This window comes from Vigna radiata, chromosome 5, assembly GCF_000741045.1.
Source record: "Vigna radiata var. radiata cultivar VC1973A chromosome 5, Vradiata_ver6, whole genome shotgun sequence".
Lineage (NCBI taxonomy): Eukaryota > Viridiplantae > Streptophyta > Magnoliopsida > Fabales > Fabaceae > Vigna > Vigna radiata.
Window position 1 is genome coordinate 4,023,140 of NC_028355.1, and position 18,786 is coordinate 4,041,925.

Genomic DNA, 18,786 nt, shown 5'->3' on the forward strand with positions numbered 1-18,786 from the left:
AGATGAAAAACAAAGTAGTATTTAATGTCTTCCCCACCAGCACAACTTGATTATTTCCATAATTTTTCTAAAATTTGCCTATTCCACCATATTTGCTTACTTTTATAAAAAAACGCTATTTAATGCTAATAAAGGTTTGAAATTTCAATTTGTCTTCTTCACTCATCCTTCATGCTATATCTTAGTTTGTCTTATAAATACCATCATTCTGCCATTTCTTTTTCACTATTATTGTTCATCTTTTTTTAACTACTACAACAATGATAAACGGCCAAGGTATATATAACACTTTTTCTGCTATTGTGCCACTATATGTGCCGATGATTCTAGCCTATGGCTCCGTCCAGTGGTGGAAGATCATCACGCCAGAACAATGCTCTGGCATAAACCGCTTCGTGGCATTTTTTGCCTCTCCTTTCCTTAACTTCTATTTTCTAGCTACCAACAATCCTTACACTATGAACTTGAGGTTCATAACCGCTGACACGCTTCAGAAATTGGTGATTCTGGGTGCTCTTTTCCTATGTTCTGTCTTCACGAAATTTGGCAGCATAGACTGGACCATCACCCTCTTCTCACTTACTACGCTGCCCAACACGGTGGTCATCGGTGTGCCGCTTCTAACAGCCATGTACGGAGACTCATCAGCCGTCCTCATGAGTCACATTTTCATCATGCAAGGTGTGGTGTGGTTCACTCTCATGTTGTTCTTGTACGAATACAGAGGTGCCAGAAGCCTTATTTCGATGCAGTTCCCTGATAACGGTGGCTCCATCGTCTCATTCACCATTGACTCTGATGTTCTCTCGCTTGGCGACAACGAGCCGCTGCATACTGAAGCGAAAATGAGAGAAAATGGAGAGATTCATGTGGCGGTGAAGAGTCCTTCCTTCAACAAGTCTGGTAACTGGTCAACGTCAAATCGTCGTGGAACACAGATTTTGTCCATGCAAAGATCTTTGAGTTTTAACACCATACGTGATCTTCGAGACCAGTGTTTTGAAAGAGGAATCTTCGAGATAGACGAAAAATTGTGGAAGGACACTATTCACAACCAAGGTTTATTTTCTTCTTAGTATGTTATGCTTTGATGCTTAAAAAAGATAAAAAAAAAAAATTAAATATTTAAGATAAATTTGATTTTATAATATCTTTAATTATACTTTTCAATAACTTTTTTCAATCTATTAAAAAATACATTATACATAAGTTATTTATAAATATTTATAATGGTTTTTAAAAGTGATATAGATGTCACTAATGTAATAAGTTTGATAGCTTTTACCTCGACTACACTAATGTAAAATAGAGAAATATTAAATTAGTTAGAATAAATTTTGATGTAACATGAGCTCTGCAAATCAATCGAGTGATTACTGAAGGACATATGCAACCAATTATTTTGCTTTATATGATATGTTAAGTGGTATATAAAATTATTTTTATAATTAACACACATTTAATTATATATATATATATATATAATAAATATTGTTATGATAATTTTATATATAATTATTTTATTTTTTAATCTATTCTCACAAATAGAACTTTATTAAGATAGTTGTTGAAAAATATTTTATTTACCATAACATAATAATTTATCGTGAAATTTGTTTATTATTATTTAACATAAAATTAAAGTTTAAAAAATAAAAAAAAAATATATCTTTAAGTTTGATTTATATTAGTTTAATTTTTTTTATGTTGAATTTGGTTTAAGTAATGTATTATAATATTTATTACTTTGTATAGAAAATATATTTTTTCATTATAATATTAAAAAAAGTAAAAAGGTATTTGAAATATTTTTTAACCTATTAATTTTATTTCATTAATGTTTGTAAAATTAATAAATATTATGATTGTCATAAAATTTTATTTATTGTAATTTTTGTTATGTTTTGTTTAATTATTTCACTTTTATCTAATTATTATTTGATATTTTGATTTAAAATTTATACAATTATAATTTTTTTCTAAATATTTATATTCAAAAAGGAAAATATATGAAATATTTGATAGTATTATATTTTTTTCCCAATTTTTAATTTTTTATGAAAAGTAATTAATTAATATTAAAACATAGGTGTATAACGTTATATAAGAACCGAGATGAAAAGCAAATTATGCTTTATATATGAAAATACATTTTTAATTTTAAAAGAATGTGATGAGATGATAAAACTCATTCTCTCAATTGTGATTTTAATTTATATTTTATCTCTTTTTCCATTTCTTGTTGAAAAAGAAAATTGAGTTACGAATAAATTATATTTCTATTACTTTTAACAAGCGATTAAGAAAACATGATCATATTATATTAGTCACATCAATAATATTTTGTAACGAAGAGAGATAGTAATTTTTAAAATTTCTCAAAAGAATTTGGAGTAAAAAAATATAATTAAAAAATGTAGAAACTTTTTATAAACTTTTTTTTGTACTGTAGTGTTAATTATTTCATTTTATATACAGTGAAACACGAGTCAATAGTGATGAAGAATGATATTGAAGCAATCAAAAATAAAAAGGTTGAAATCGAAAATCCAAAAGAGGTGAAAATCGAAGAAGGAGGTGTATATAATAAAAAGCAGGAAATGCCACGTACTAGTGTCATGACAAGGCTCATTCTCACCATGGTTTGGAGGAATCTAATTAGAAACCCTAATACCTACGCTTGTGCTCTTGGATTCATATGGTCTCTCATATCATTTAGGTATTTTTAACAATTTTTATTATTATTTTATTATTTACTGTTTTTTTTTATGTAAATGTTATCGTGTTGATTTGCAGGTGGAATATAAAGATTCCTCTGATAGTAGATGGTTCGATTTTAATATTGTCTAAAACAGGGACAGGAATGGCCATGTTCAGTATAGGTATATATTCATTTATGATCACTGTGTGTCATTGTCAACTAATTTAGGCTAATTTTCTGTCCTAAAATCTCCATTTTACGGAAACAAAATGAAATTATTAGGCCATTTTTTGGTCCTTGTGGCCCTGAAATTTATTATTTTGTTCCTTTTAAATGAAACAACACAGACGCAAGAGCATTTTAAATTTTGAAAACAAGTCTTTAAACAATTCTTAATGACGAGGAAAAAATATAAGATGAATTTAAATAATTAAAATATAATTTATTTATTTTTAAAATTATATTACTGTGTATAAATCTCTCAGTATGAGTAAAGAGATTATTTGAAACCTATTAAAAAAAATAGAAAAAAATTATAATATATTAAGATTAGTTTTTTGTGATTATTGATAAATATAATAATTAAATATATAGGTTTGTACATGGCATTACAACCCAAACTGGTGGCTTGTGGAAACACTTGGGCAATAGTATCAATGGTCGCCCGATTCGTCGTTGGTCCCGCAGTGATGGCTGTCGCAGCCATAGCCATTGGTATCCGAGGAGTTCTTTTACGTATTGCGATTATTCAAGTAAGTGAAATCCAATTATAATTTTTTTATATTTTTATAAATAATCATCTTTTTCACTAACTCTTCTAACTTTATAATTTATATTAAGATTATAATTTTATAAATAACTATTTTTTTTCACCATTTTCAATTTGCAGGCTGTTCTTCCCCAATCTATTATCACTTTTATATTTTCCAAACAGTACAATCTCCACACAGACATTATAAGCACTGCGTAAGTGTGTGTATATATGTTTTAAATTTATAATTATTCAAAAAACTATTTTTGTGCCTTATGAATACAACAATTTAACATCTGAAAATTCACAGGGTTATATTTGGAACGATGATTTCGTTGCCCATTTCACTATTATACTTCGTGATACTTGGAATCGATTAACTCGTTGTTTGGACGCAACATAAGAAGAAAATAAAAGTAGGTATAAGTTTGACAAATTTCTTTCTATTAATCAATTTTACTTAGAACGTACTGAAAATAAAATACTGAAAAATCTCACATTATATTAAAGTTGAAGTTATAATGGTAGTTCATAAACATTCTTCTCGATTACCAACACATTTTTAAAAATAAAAAAGTTATAATTATTTCTCGAAATCAAGTGAATCATTGAACATACATATATTATATCATATATTAAAAAATAAGAGTGAATTGATTTACAATTAAATAAAATTTAATCATTGATTAATTAATTCATTAATATGCATGTTAATGTAGAAGTAACTAATTTATTCTTTTAAAATATACTTACATGTTTATTATTGTTACTTTTCATAAACTTAGTTTATTTTTATTTTAATGTTAAATAAACATCTTTATGTTGTTGGATAAAGCAAAATGTTGCGTCTTAAAGAAAACTTGACACGTTGGAAAAATATCAATGTAACGCTATGCTCAACACCTGAAATTGAGATTTGTTTTTCTGTATTTTTCTCAACTATATAATAATTTTATACATGCATCTAATTTTGTACTATTTTGATAAAAAAAAATTATGTATTTTGTACCTTCTAAGTTCTAATATATATTTATTTTTCTTGTACAATTTCTTGTTACAGGTGAAGTTTAGATTCATCGACAAAAGCAAAAAGTTCTTCCCCTACAATAGACACAAATCACAACAACAGTTCTTAATATTTTACGTTTTAATTTATATTTTCAATAGTTCATAGATTTAAGCTATGTTGTTTTCTGTTTTTTTTTTTATTTGAATAAAACTGGGAACTAACAATCACTAAAGTTAGAATTATCATTTACAATTTTTTCTATCATTACAAGTTTTGAGTATTTTACATTAAATTATTTATGATTATTTAGATCTATTTTAAATTGACTTTTAATTCAATGTAGATACCACAAATATATTAAGTATGATATTTTTATAGAGTTGTCAAGAAAGGTAATCCGACCCACCACAGGTTTGGAGGTTAAATGGATTGGTTCATTAGCTCACTTAATTAACCATTTTTTTTCACCCTTTTCTTCTGAGATTCTAATAACATGTTATTTTGATCGATCAAATTGAAACAATAATAATTTGACCAATTGATATAAAAAAAAGTGAAGCAAAAAGAACTATATTGTTATATACATTCTAAGCTATCAAGCATAAAATTTTGTCAATTTAGTTTAATGAAACACACACAACCGTTTGACTAAGAAATTACATATATAACCGTTAACAAAAATGTATAGCACAAGATAAAACTGTCATGCTTGTAAATAGGTCTAAAAACAAGATAAAAAACAAATGATATATTCCTGAATTATCTAATCTATAATATTATCCATCTATTAATTGGGAGTCATGAATGGATAAATCCATAGTATTATGCTCTCTTGAAGCATTTTCTTCTCTATCTTCATCTACAATAAAATAAAAAATAGTGATAACGAATAATATTGAAACACAAAATAATAAATACTTAAACACATATGAGAATAACAATAATGTTACCTGTTAATTTGTAAAGGTTGTGCGTTTTAAATAATTAATTTAATTAATTTGATTTCAATAAATAAAATAAGATTTGAATAATTAATTTAATTAATTTGATTTAATTAAAAAAAATAGGTGGATTGGTGAGTCAACCCGATCCACCACGGGTTCAACCATGTGAGCCAATTTCTTAGTAAACCGAGTCAAAATTGGCTCAGATCAAAACTTTTGTATTTTTTTTCTAACCCAACCTGACTCAAACCTATGGTAAACCGGATTGGCTCACGGGTTTCAACCCATTTTGACGACACTGATTTTTTACGTCAATTTAACATATATAAATATTACAATACTTTTAATAAAAGTTTATATAATATGTGTGCATGTAAATCAATTAAGTGTTTGTTGAAAAATATATTAGATTGGTTTTTAAGGAACAATATTAATTGTTTCTAAAAATAGATATAACATGTAACGTTTTTATTTATAGAAGAATGTGATTTATGTGTATATCAATATGCAATTACAAATACATAACAGCCATTTATACCAAATTGGGAAAAGTTAAAATCAATGATGGTCTAGTTTAATACATACTGAAATTATATTTAAACACTAATGTTTACATAAGTATATTAAAATTGTGATAGACTAAATTAAACAATATTTTTTCTATATAATACAACATTTCAAGCGTAACTAATAGTTCAAAGTAACTAATATATTTATTTATTATTTATTTTTTCGCATAAAAATTGATTCTAAATTTTAAATTTTATTTGTGTAAATCCTTCATTACTAAATAATATATTTTTTATTCTCTGTTATTTTTTATTTTTTTTTATTTGAAAAAATTTTGTTTTATTAAAATAAGTTTCATTATCTTTCAAAAAAAAAGTTATCTTTAAAAAATTTGACTAGTTATTTGTAAAATTTTTTTAGGGTGTCCAATATATTTTATATCTTGTTTATCATAATTCAACATAAATTGAAATTTAAAAGATAAAAAAAATGTTTAAATTCAAATATCATTGGTTTATTTTTTTTTCTAATAATTTTGTTCAAGTGATGTATTATAATCTCTACTAATGTATACAAAAATATTTAATTAAAATTTTAAAAAATAATGTAAAAAATAATTGAAATAATTTTAAATTTAAATATTTATTGTAATAACCTTTAAATTAAAAGTAAAATTTTTAATTATATTAAAAATAATAGAATTTAAGTTTTAGAAAAAAAATAAAACTCACAAACGGTTTCTGAAGGCATTTTTAGAAACATGTATTTCTTTTTGTCTCCTTCAAACATCTCTCTAACCTAGCCTTCTCCAAAACCCATTCTTCTCTCTAGATTTTCCTTCCATTGAGCCATTGGATTCCCATTCCGCAAACGTCTAGGCGATCTTGGCATTACGGGCTCCAATTTTCACCGATTACATTTGCGATTTCATAGAGTAAGCAACTTTCCTCTTTTTGAACCTTGATCATGTAGCAAGTTCTACTGCATGTGGTTCACTTGTGATTTTTACTCAAAATCTTGACCATAATCTTATTTTAGAGACTAATTCCTATCACCATTTGGTGAGATATAGGTGCCTTTAGGTTTCTTTTCTAAGAACAGGACACTGTGCATTCATCTTTGGGCATTTACTGTTCACTTGAGAGGTAAGGGAAACAGGGCATGTCTTAATTATTCTGTGTGTTAGGGTAATTGGAGTTAAAATGTTATTAGAAATATTAAATTGAATGCATGTATGTTCTGCTTTGTCCATTGGTGTTGTTTGTACTAGATTTAGGAATTTTGTATATGAAATCAACTGGCCTTATGTTCATCAAATACTGTGATTCTGAAATTATGCTTATGAACTAGTATGAGCAGAATTTGATGTTGATTGTGAGTGGCTGAATGAAGTTAAGTTAGTGGAATTAAGTTATCAGATCAATATTTCAAGGAAAATTAGGTATTTAAGATCCTGTTAGAGGAACCAAGGTAGTCAAATTGAGAAATAGGTATACCAGGTTGAGTGAGTTGGTTTAGGTAGTTCATACAAGTCAATTGTGACCTATTAGAGACACTAAAATGGTTAGAAATAGTTTTCAAAGGGTAAATTAGAATTTGAATCTCTAAGTAAATGAAATTGAAGTTATTAGATCTAAATTGATGCATAATTACTAGAGATTGATGTTAGGAGTGTGTGTGAACCTTTAGACAAATTTAATTCAACCTATACATCGAATTTGGAGTGTTAGAAATTCACCAAATGACCTAGAGTAAGTTTTGGGTGTGTGAGTTCCTCAAATATGAAGAATTTCGCGCTGCAGATTATGTAGAGTCGCCTAGGGCACTCTGTGCGTTGTGCGAAGGGTTACTAGTAGGAAAAATTTGCACAACGCACCACAAGGTGTGCGCTGAGCGAATTTTCTGCGACAGATTGAGTGATTTTAATATTTTTGATGTTTTGGGGGTTCTGGACGTCCGTTTTGGACATTCTTTAGGTCGTTTTGGGGGTTTTTGACCATTCCGGAGCCATTGGTGAGGGTCTCCAAACTATTTGAATTACTTAAGTATTGGTAATTAAAGGTTATAAAGAAATTTGTGTTAATAAGTGATGTTTCTGCGAAAGTATGTAATGTCTGAGTATGTATGAATTATATATGATCTTGTATTGATTCAAATGACAATGTATAATTATGTACAAGTGTATGAACGTTGAAAATCATTAGTTGTGTTTCAAATTTAAAAGTATGATTGATGGACGTAATTCCATGATCCTCAAGGGAGGTTACATGGTGGTGCCATTGTAGTTGTTATGATTGATCGTATGAATCGCCGGAGTGTCCTTATGGGGTTTATCCTGACATTCTAATGACCATCCATGCTCAATTAGAGAGTGATGAGTCATGTGGTGAGAATAGTAGGAGGTCCTAGTCTTGGGTGTCTCCATTTATGGGCCAAGATGAGTTTGGATGGACTTACACTTGTGTGTGGTAAGGGTGAAACCCGTTGGCAATGTCTTTGCAAAGCAGTAGAGGCCACCACAAGTGCACAAACCCCTGGAACTCGACATTTCATACTAGTCTGGATGGTCAAATCACGTGGTCGGTCATTGGTAACATAATAATGTATTCAGTCTCAGTCTATGTTGTATTATGGTCCTTTGCATGCTATGTGTGGTTGAAGATGAGTCTAGTGAGTCATAACATGATAGGATAATTTGTTTAATCACTTGTATGCACATGCCTTTCTATTTTCAACTGTTGTATAATGACTTACATGTTTTTAAAAACCTAACTTACCCTTACTCTTGTGTGTTGTATGTGTTGTGCTCTTTTCTTTGTGATGATCATCCACTTGGATGTGAGCAAAGGGAGATGAGGCTTCACTGGAGTAGACATTGGAAGAGACAGAGATAGCTGCCCCTAATTCTTAGGATTTCTCTTAGATTTTTCCCATATTTTGAGAACTTTCACACTTGTACAATTTTAAATTCGTAGTCTATTTTGGGATGACCGTAAAAAGCTTAACTTTAATTACATCCTTAAATTGTTTTATCATATTATAATGCTAATAATCCTATATAATTTCTTAAAAATTTTTGAGATGTTACATTTATTTTCTTCGGTAATTTTTTAAAAGTTATTTTTAAATTTTATAAACGTTATTAAAGTTTACAAAATTAATAAACATTTGGATTGTAATGAAATTTTATTTATAGTTACATGTAATATTTTATATAATTATTTACTTTTCTATTTTATATAATACTTATGTAAAAGAGAAAGATGAGGAATAGTAGAATCAATATTTTAAAATTGCAAAAACAAAAGTCGAAATGAATTTGGAGTAAAAAAATGTAATATTTAATGGAACGAAAAGTATACAAAAATCATTTATAAACATCGAGGAAAGAGGTGCATACAATAAAAAGCTTAAACAATTTTCTCTTTGATTTTATTTGATAGAGGGTGACAAGGGTAGTTCCGAAATTTCTCGGTGTGTGGTTGAGAAGGGAAAAGAAAACACAAAAATAGGGAGAAGAAAAAATAAAATTAAAAATAAAAAGTTGATGAAAAAAGAAAGAAATTTTATATGTTGTGTAGAGTGATAAGGACATCCTTGTTAAATTTGTTGGTGTTATTGATGTGCCTGCAATGTGTTTTAAGTATTTTTAAACACTAAGACAAAAAAGATATGAGTAAGTTAACTATAAAAAAATGTTTAAAGTTTTCGTAATATATTGGGTAATTTATTGTTTTCTATAATTAATTTTTTCAGGTGATATATTAATGGGTGACTTGGAGTTGGTAGAGGCTTGTGAAGGACATTATGATATTGTTTATGAAACATATGATCTTAAGTATCTAACTAGATAATCAAGGATATTAACATTTTCAAAACTTTGAAAGATTATTTGTTAGTCAAGATAAGAATGTATAGGATAAGCTAGTAGACAAAAAATAGAAAATGATATGATCATATGTTAAGTTCTTATTTCATCCAATAATTAATGCATACTTATAACTTAGTAAATAATAACATATCAACAACAATAGTGTCATCCCATTATACATTGTTAGCTAGGTGAATCACATAATGGAATTGGACTTTAAGAATAAGAAACTAATTTCTCATATATTCCCTACGAGATCTCTTTTAATAATTTCCTATAATTTTCTTCGCAGTTTCCCTTTATCCCTTTGTCATATAACAAGAAATCATGTGATGTATTCCCCTAAGGGATATCTTTAGTGGCCTTTTCACAAAATCTCAAAACCACCTTAACTATTTTGTTATATATTCCTCAACAGACGACACGACAATATTTCACTTTGTACAATTTACTAGATATAGAACATTTAACATATGAAAAAAATGCTTAAGTTAGCTCAATTACTTGTATATGTCATTTGGATTTATTAATATTTATTATGTTATATTATCGTGCCCCACTTTTGTAAAGATATAAATACAATAGCGTGTGTTATACACACAATTACTTAACCCGGTTTGGTGTCTATAGTTTTGGGTTTGATTATGTTCAACCTAATTCCTTTTCCACATTTACAATGCCTCATTCAACCTTAGCTTCACATGTGCATAAGTCTCACTTATCTATCATCACAATTTCAATGTGGCTAAAGTCTTAAACAATATTCATAACCATGATTTCAATTGCAATGCATTGTGACTAACTTCACAATTTCAATCATATTTATTCATATATGATTTCATATTCACTCAAGCCTAATCAATTATTACAAAATTGAAAAAGCTTCCAATTCAATGTTGATAGTAATTTTTCTACATAGGATCGTAGTAATCCAAATATCTAGATTCAATTATAATTTGGTTCATTTATGATGAGACAATTAATTTTACCTTGTCAACATCCAATTTTGTCCTTATGTTTAAATATTTTTTTTTCTCTTTATTTGATTATTTGATTTTTATCAATTTATTATACTTTATTGTGTTTATTCTACTTTATTTTTATTTAGCTTGTCTTTTCGTAATTTTATATAATCTCTGTTCTATTTCCTGTTTTTATTTTAATATAGTTAGTACAATTAATTAAAATATAAAAAATAATTAAAATTACTTAGGAAAAAATAATTAATTATTAAAAAATAAGAAAAAATAAATAAATAATAAATAAAAAAATATAAAAAAAAAATAAAAAGTAAAGGAAAGAAGAAAATCGTATGGAAGGTGACGTGGAGGGAGCGGGTATTGGATGGGAGAGACAAAGTGTGTGTGGTAGTGTAAGATTCGGATAAAATAAAAATATTTTTTTTATTTTATTTTATAATTTCTAATATTAAATATTTAATTATGGTATGAAGTGGTGTTATTAAAATATTTAGGAATTTTATAAAAATTAATCAATAATTATTTTATTTTAATTTTTAGGATGGAATTAAATAAAGTTTATATTTTACTTGTTGGAATAAATTTTTTAGAATGTAATACTTCTTGTGTGGGAGAATTGCTTTTGTTTCTTCTATCTTTTGATTGACCACTGCAAGATTATACCATTATTGTTTATGGAGAATGAAAGAGAAATTTTCTGGTTAGTTTTGTGATCATTGCATGCATTTAATACATATCAGGGAATGAATTCCCTTTGGAAATAATTTTCTTGTCTGTCTCTAGCTTGAATGGAGAGATAAAAGAAAACTGCTTGGCTCGTGCATGTATTAAATTATATATTATCTATTTTCTCTTTGACCCTTTGATTGTGAAAATGCATGGGTTTAATTTGATTATTATTTGCATTATCGTTTTATATTATTATATTATATTAGTTACATGGGGAGAGAAAGGACTTTTATTTTATCTTTGTAGAGGTTTCTTTTTATCTTTTTGGATATAATTATTTTAATTGTTTCATTAGATAGAAGATATTAAATCTTTTTTTTTCTTTGTGATGGGTCCCAGGTTGTGTTTAGAAACCAATTAGGAGTGGCTCTTCAACGTGAGAGAGTGTAAAACATTTTCTATCTTATTCCACGAAACAGTGAACAGTGAATAAGGTAGAGATTTTCGGGTAGTTGGAGAGGTTAGGGCTGGCGTATTTTTTACATATTAGGTTATATCATTTAGGGTTATAAAAAGGAGTTGAAGATAAACTGGGGGATTTTTCTGCCAGGAGAAGGACCAACTTCTTCCTTGAAAACCTAGACAAATACAGAGAAAAAAAAAAAGATCTTTGCTACTGCACTGCTGTGAGTGTAAGAGTGAAGAGAAGAGTTTCGTGGACAAGAATAGGATACCCTAGGATGCTTGGAACTCGTTGGTAAACTAAGATAAGGGAAGCTTACTCTGCTTGTTTGGTTTGGATGTTTTAATGTATGATATCTATGATTGATTGTGTGCATGAAAGATGAATATAATGATATTCCGTTTAAATATAATATGTTACGTGTAGTTGGTCCGTTAAAGTGTTTATATATATTTAAAGTAAATGAAATTCTTTTAGTATGGCAATGGTGGTTCGGTGACTAAATTGGAAAAGAGATAAAACTAATGCAAAATCCTATCAACATCTAACAAGTTCTTTTAATTCTTTTGAGTCTCATATCTAATCTCTAAACTAATGCAAAATTATAATGTCTTTGTTAACCATTTTAAAAAGATAAAACATTTTAAAAATAATCAAATTTTTGTTCTGATTTAATAAATATATTAAAAAAACGTGATTTAATTTTTTAAACCTATTTATTATGATGTAGTGAAATCTAAGTCTATTCGAATCATTCATACATATATATATATCATAATAAAATTTCAATAATTTAATATATTGATTATTATTATTATTATTTATTATATTGATATTACATTTTCTAACTAAATATTATTTTAATAAAAACATAAATTTATGGTCCATATTAATCATATAAATACAATTCACTTAAATTTACGTTCAAAATTCAAGTAATAATAATTTCTTCATACACAAAATTGATTTATATTCAAATTGAAAATAAAAAATTGGAACAACTTATACAAAGAACTTTGTAATTGTAAACAAATATTTTATGTTATGAATGAAGTATTTTTATTTTTCTTAATTGTCTTATTGACAATTCTTACAATTTATGGTAACATTGTCTAAGTAGTTAGGTTTGATGATGACATAAAACTAATGTATGCAAAGTGGGTTTCGGCTTGTGCTTTGAATGAAACGAATTAGGCAACATAGATAAAAAATTGTTCAATAAATACATCGAAGTCATACACCTCCAAACAACTTCAAACCTGAAAGTGTGTTCAGCTATAGACAAATAAAATTGTGTGGAGGTGATTTCTTGATTTAATGTCTTCCCCACCAGCACATGATTATTTCCATAATTTTTTTAAAATTTGCCTTTTCCACCATATTTGCTTACTTTATAAAAAAAAAAAAACCCTATTTAATGCTAATAAAGGTTGGAGTCACATTGAAATTCCAATATGTTATAATTCTTCCTTCATGCTATATATTAGTTTGTCTCATAAATACCATCATTTTGCCATTTCTTTTTTTTTTTTGAAAAACTGACAGAATCATGAACAAAAAATATTTCCTGAGGTATGTTGGAAAAATCTCACTATATACACTTTAAATAATTTTACTCTTCAATCTATTCTGGATGATTTTCATTAAATCTTGGCAATTTTAAATAGGTGCAAACCGGGCCTTGGGCCAAATACAAATAATAAAAATTGACAATAAAATATCAACTTACTTACAAATAAAATCTGCTTATCATAAAATAATATTCCACATAGATAGGGATGACAACGGGTCAGGTCGGGCACGAATAGTGCCTACCCGCAACCCGACCCGCCGAATAAAAATGTACCTGCTACCCGCTTAAAAAATACCCGCGGGTATTTTAAAAATCCACGGGTACCCGCTGATATCCACAAAAACTAAAAAAAAAATATATTTTATATTTTTTAAAATAAAATTTAAATAAAATTACAAAAAATATATATATAATATAATATAAATTAAATTAAATATAAATTAAAATTTAATTTTAATCTAATAAAATATAATTTATTTTATTTTTAATTAAATTTAATTAAAAATATATATAAATTAATTTATTTATTTATTTTTTACGGGTAACGGGTAGCCGCGGATCGGATAGTATACTATCCGTACCCGACCCGCTTAGAAGCGGGTATTAAAATACCCGCTACCCGTTACCTGCGGGTAGTAAATATCCGCTGGTAGTAACTACCCACCGCGGGTTTTACCCGCGGATACCTGTGCTCGCATATTTTTTTGCCATCCCTGTACATAGATAAACAAAAAATCATAACTACTTATTCTTATTTTATCTCTATCAAATCAAATCAAATATTACTATACCAAAAACTAATAAAATAATAAATCTCTAAAATTTAAGTTTATCCCAACACTTATTTGCGTTGCATTGCGCAAGCCCTCAGGAACTTCTCAGAATATTTTTTGAGAGATAAAAGAAAGAAGAGAACAAAAGGAGAATAAGAGAATGAGAGAAAGAGAAAAGAGAATGAGAGAGCTCATGATTCTGATGTCATTTTAGAGTGAGGGATAAAACTAGGACTGGGCAAAAAATAATTAATTATATTGTACTACAGTTAATTGTACTATATTATACTAAAAAGAACTGAACCTATTTTTACTATAACTTAAATTTACTGTTTTATGGTTCAGTTTTTAAAACCTGAACTTAATAAATTTTCGGTTCAGTTAACTGTAGTTAAATGTACTGCCTTTGTGGTCAGGTTAGTTTGTTTTTTAGATTGAGACGATGGTTCTACCTTTTCTTTTATATCTTCATTTTTTTATACATTATTAAAATTACAGTATCTTTTTCTTAAAATACCTTCAGTTATATCTTATTCTTTATACATTATATTTTTATTTTTTTATTTAAATCTAAAAAAAATTAAAATTATCTTGTAAAATATTAATTTTTTAAAATATATATTTTGACACAACTATCTTTTAAAAAATATAATGGTTTATGGTTTAGGATTTATAGACCCCGTATGAGTTTATAGAACCCGTATGGGTTTATAGAACCTGGGTTTATAGAACCCATCTGAGTTTATAAAGCACGTCTGGGTTTATAAAACCTGTGTTAAAAAAACAACTACCTTTTATTTTATTTTTTATTTTAAAAAACAACTACGTTTTAAAAAATATATAATAAAATCTAATAACTTCTCTCATGACCGGATTTTTAATAACTACTTTTTTTTTTAATTTTATTTTAAAATTATTAAAATACCCTTGGATTTAAAATTGATTTTCTTTTTTAACAGGAACATTTTTGTAACCTAAAACTTGATACACTTTGTTAAAATGTACCAACTGAAAACCCTGCTTACATAAATTAACAAACTTATATATATATATATATATATATATATATATATATATATATATATATATATATATATATATATATATATATATATATATATATATATATATATATATATATATATAAATTAAAGCACTACTATACCGCAATATAAATTGTATTTTGAAGTACACATATATTTAAATACATTTAACTAATATTTTTTTCACAACTTATTTCATTTGGAACATTACTATCTTTTAAAATAATTTCTGTCATCTATTTATATATATAATTTATATTTTGGTTAAATTCATGTGAAAGTTGTTAAATTAGATATAAGCGTAGAATGAATTTTCTTATTTCTGCCGATGCTTGAGATGCATAGCATGGCCCACCTGCTGGACGTGACTAGCTTGCACTTCTTCTAATAAAAAGAATTGCAACTTCTTCTCCAAAAGCCAACCACCGTACCTCATGCTCTACCTAATCACCTTCATCTATCTACTCATCTCTTCATTCTGCTTCTCATGCTCTACCTAATCACCTTCATCTATCTATTCATCTCTTCATTCTGCTTCTATTCAGACCTTCTCTCTGCTCATTGGTTGGAATCAGATTTTGCCTTGCAAGGTGCGTTTCTTCTTCTGCATTTTCTTTCGATTCAGTTCATGATTGTTGCTTCTTCTGGATACGTTGGTTATTATTTAGTACATTTTTAACAATACATGGGTACAATTTCATTTGTCCATCCCAAATTCCCAGTAGATAATCTAAATGGGAGAATAGTAACCCTTTCCCAACATGGTAGGTTACTTTAGAGTTTATTTGGATAATTTCTTTTTAAGAAACTGATAGGTTTCAGCATAAATGATAGTAACCCATTCCTATTTTGAATAAAACAAAGTAAATGGAGGTATATACGGGCTTCACGAATAAATAGGACAAATATTCTTTTATGGTTTATTGAAATGAAATGTATTTATTATTAGATATATTGAACTATGAACACCTATTATTACTAAAATTGTAATTTCACAGTGCAATTAACAATACATTTAAGTGTTTTCCATGAAGCAACTTTCTTGCAATCTTTCTCCAATCCAATAAACAATCACATTGATTTTAAGGAAACAAAAGTGGTTTTTCAGTTTTATGTAGAGAACCCATTTCCCATAAATAGTCTAACTTTGCCATTTCCACTACTTAAAAGAGGGATGTGCATATAGCATGATGTCTTTATTTCATTTTCATTGAATCTTGATTTGAATAGATTCTGCTTATACTTGTGACAGAAATAGTTTTATAAGGGTTATAAACACCTCAGTAATGAAAACTTAAAGCCGAAAGGAAAATGAAAGGTATGGTAGCAAAAGTATATTATGGATTGAATGAAGTATTGAAAAACATATACATGAAAGAATTAAATTATGGATTGAATAGGAAATAGTTTTCAACTTTCTTAGTATTGTTTAGGTTCTAATAACAGAGTCATCCTTGTTGTTTAGACTTGACCTTTCGGTTTTATGTTTGTGGTCCGAACAGTCTTTGTGGCTTGTTTAACCGTACGGTTCCGTGGTTTGGTTTTTTGGCCTTTTGTTCGGTTTTTTTGTCTCTCTTAGACCGTTCGGTCTTTTGCTTTGACCGTTCGGTCATTCTCTGTGTTGTGGCGTAAGTTGATTATATATTGTAGCCAACTCACGTTTTCAGAGTAAGTTTTCAATCACAATAATATTCATATTACAAACTTTCTATGTTCTCTCTTGTCTTTCTTCTCTGGGTTTCTCTGTTTCTTCTCACGAACCCAACAATCCTGCAATACAGCGAAAAAGTAGTATAACAGTTACATCAGAGCACATAGGAAAGCTTTGAACCTATCAAATAAAGAAGCATACATCCGTGATACGAGTATCATCACGTTCCGTACTAAATCCAAATTAACTAAAATTGTTCAGATTGCATGATGTCTAAAAGAAAAGTTTAATAACTTTATTCACTTTCGTATTGCATGATGTCTAAGGGAATGCAGTTTAAGTTTGTGAGCCATACTAAGAAAGTTATTAAACAAAAAGGGGAACCAAAGAAGAACATCATGACAGTGAACCAAAGAGGGGAACAACCCATTATACGTTACAAAAAGAACGTAGGAGGCACACTAGGATTTGGAAGCTGTGACTTGCGGGAATATTTGGTTTGACAGTCAGTACCTTGTTCTGCCATCACCCTCAGTAATCACATCCTTGAAGGATTCATTACTGGGAATCATCCAAAGCACGTGTTCCTGATTAAACCTATCATCCTGCAATATAGCCAAAAAGTAGTATAACAGTTACATCCATTACTGGGAATCTTGGAGCTTCGAGAGCAGATATTAATGTGCAGAAAGAAAAGTTTCCTATGAGTTATAAGAAGTTTGCTGATGAGATTTCTCCTCAGCACGCAATTGAGGTTCTTGTTGAGTTGACAAATGGAGATGCTATTGTTAGCACTGGGTTAGGGCAGCATCAAATATGGGTTGCACAATTCTACAAGTACAAGAGGCCTAGACAGTGGTTGACTTCAGGGGGTCTTGGAGCTATGGGTTTTGGATTGCCTGCAGCTATTGGTGCTGCTGTAGCGAATCCTAGTGCTTTGGTTGTTAACATTGATGGAGATGGGAGTTTCATAATGAATGTTCAGGAGTTGGCAACTATAAGAGTGGAGAATCTCCCTGTTAAGATATTGTTGTTGAATAATCAGCACTTGGGTATGGTTGTTTAGTGGGAGGACCGGTTCTACAAGGCCAACAGAGATCACACGTATATGGGAGATCCCTCGAGGGAGAATGAGATATTCCCGAACATGCTAAAGTTTGCAGATGCTTGTGGGATACCCGGGTAGCGTGTGACGAAGAAGAAAGAGCCTAGACGGGCAATTCAGAAAATGCTATACACCCCTGGCCCCTATCTTCTTGAGGTCATAGTGCCTCATCAGGAACCAAAGCACCAGGGTTCGCACAGCAGCACCAATATTGTTGCTATTGGATTGCCTGCAGCTATTGGTGCTATTGGATTACTTGCAACTATTTGTGCTATTGGATTGCCTCCATCTATTGGTGCTATTGGATTGCCTCCATCTATTGGTGCTATTGGATTGTCTGCAGCTATTGGTGTTGTTGGATTGTCTGCATCTATTGGTGCTATTAGATTGCTTACATCTATTGGTGCTATTGGATTGCATGCATCTATTGGTGCTATTGGATTTCCTGCAGCAATTGGTGCTATTGGATTGCCTGCATCTATTGGTGCTATTGGATTACCTGCATCTATTGGTGCTACTGTAGCAAACCCTGGTGCTCTGGTGCTATTGGTGCTATTGGATTGCAGGCAATCCAATAGCACCAATAGCTGCAGGCAATCCAATAGCACCAATAGCTGCAGGCAATCCAATAGCACGAATAAATGCAGACAATCCAATAGCACCAATAGATGCAGGCAATCCAATAGCACCAATAGATGCAGGCAATCCAATAGCACCAATAGATGCAGGCAATCCAATAGCAC

At 28.9% G+C, this 18,786-nt stretch overlaps 1 protein-coding gene and 1 pseudogene across 1 annotated transcript; both read left to right on the plus strand.

Annotated features, from left to right (window-relative positions):
• Nucleotides 1-244: 244 nt before the first annotated feature.
• On the plus strand, nucleotides 245-3,832 carry LOC106760087 (auxin efflux carrier component 1-like). The gene is made up of 6 exons (XM_014643521.2): nucleotides 245-1,059; nucleotides 2,479-2,719; nucleotides 2,797-2,882; nucleotides 3,296-3,453; nucleotides 3,591-3,667; nucleotides 3,763-3,832. Exons 1-6 carry the CDS (start codon nucleotides 261-263, stop codon nucleotides 3,830-3,832), a joined length of 1,431 nt encoding a protein of 476 aa, XP_014499007.1. The 5' UTR covers nucleotides 245-260.
• Nucleotides 3,833-17,278: 13,446 nt separating this feature from the next.
• LOC111241649 overlaps nucleotides 17,279-18,786 on the plus strand; it is a 2,849-nt pseudogene continuing 1,341 nt past the window's right edge.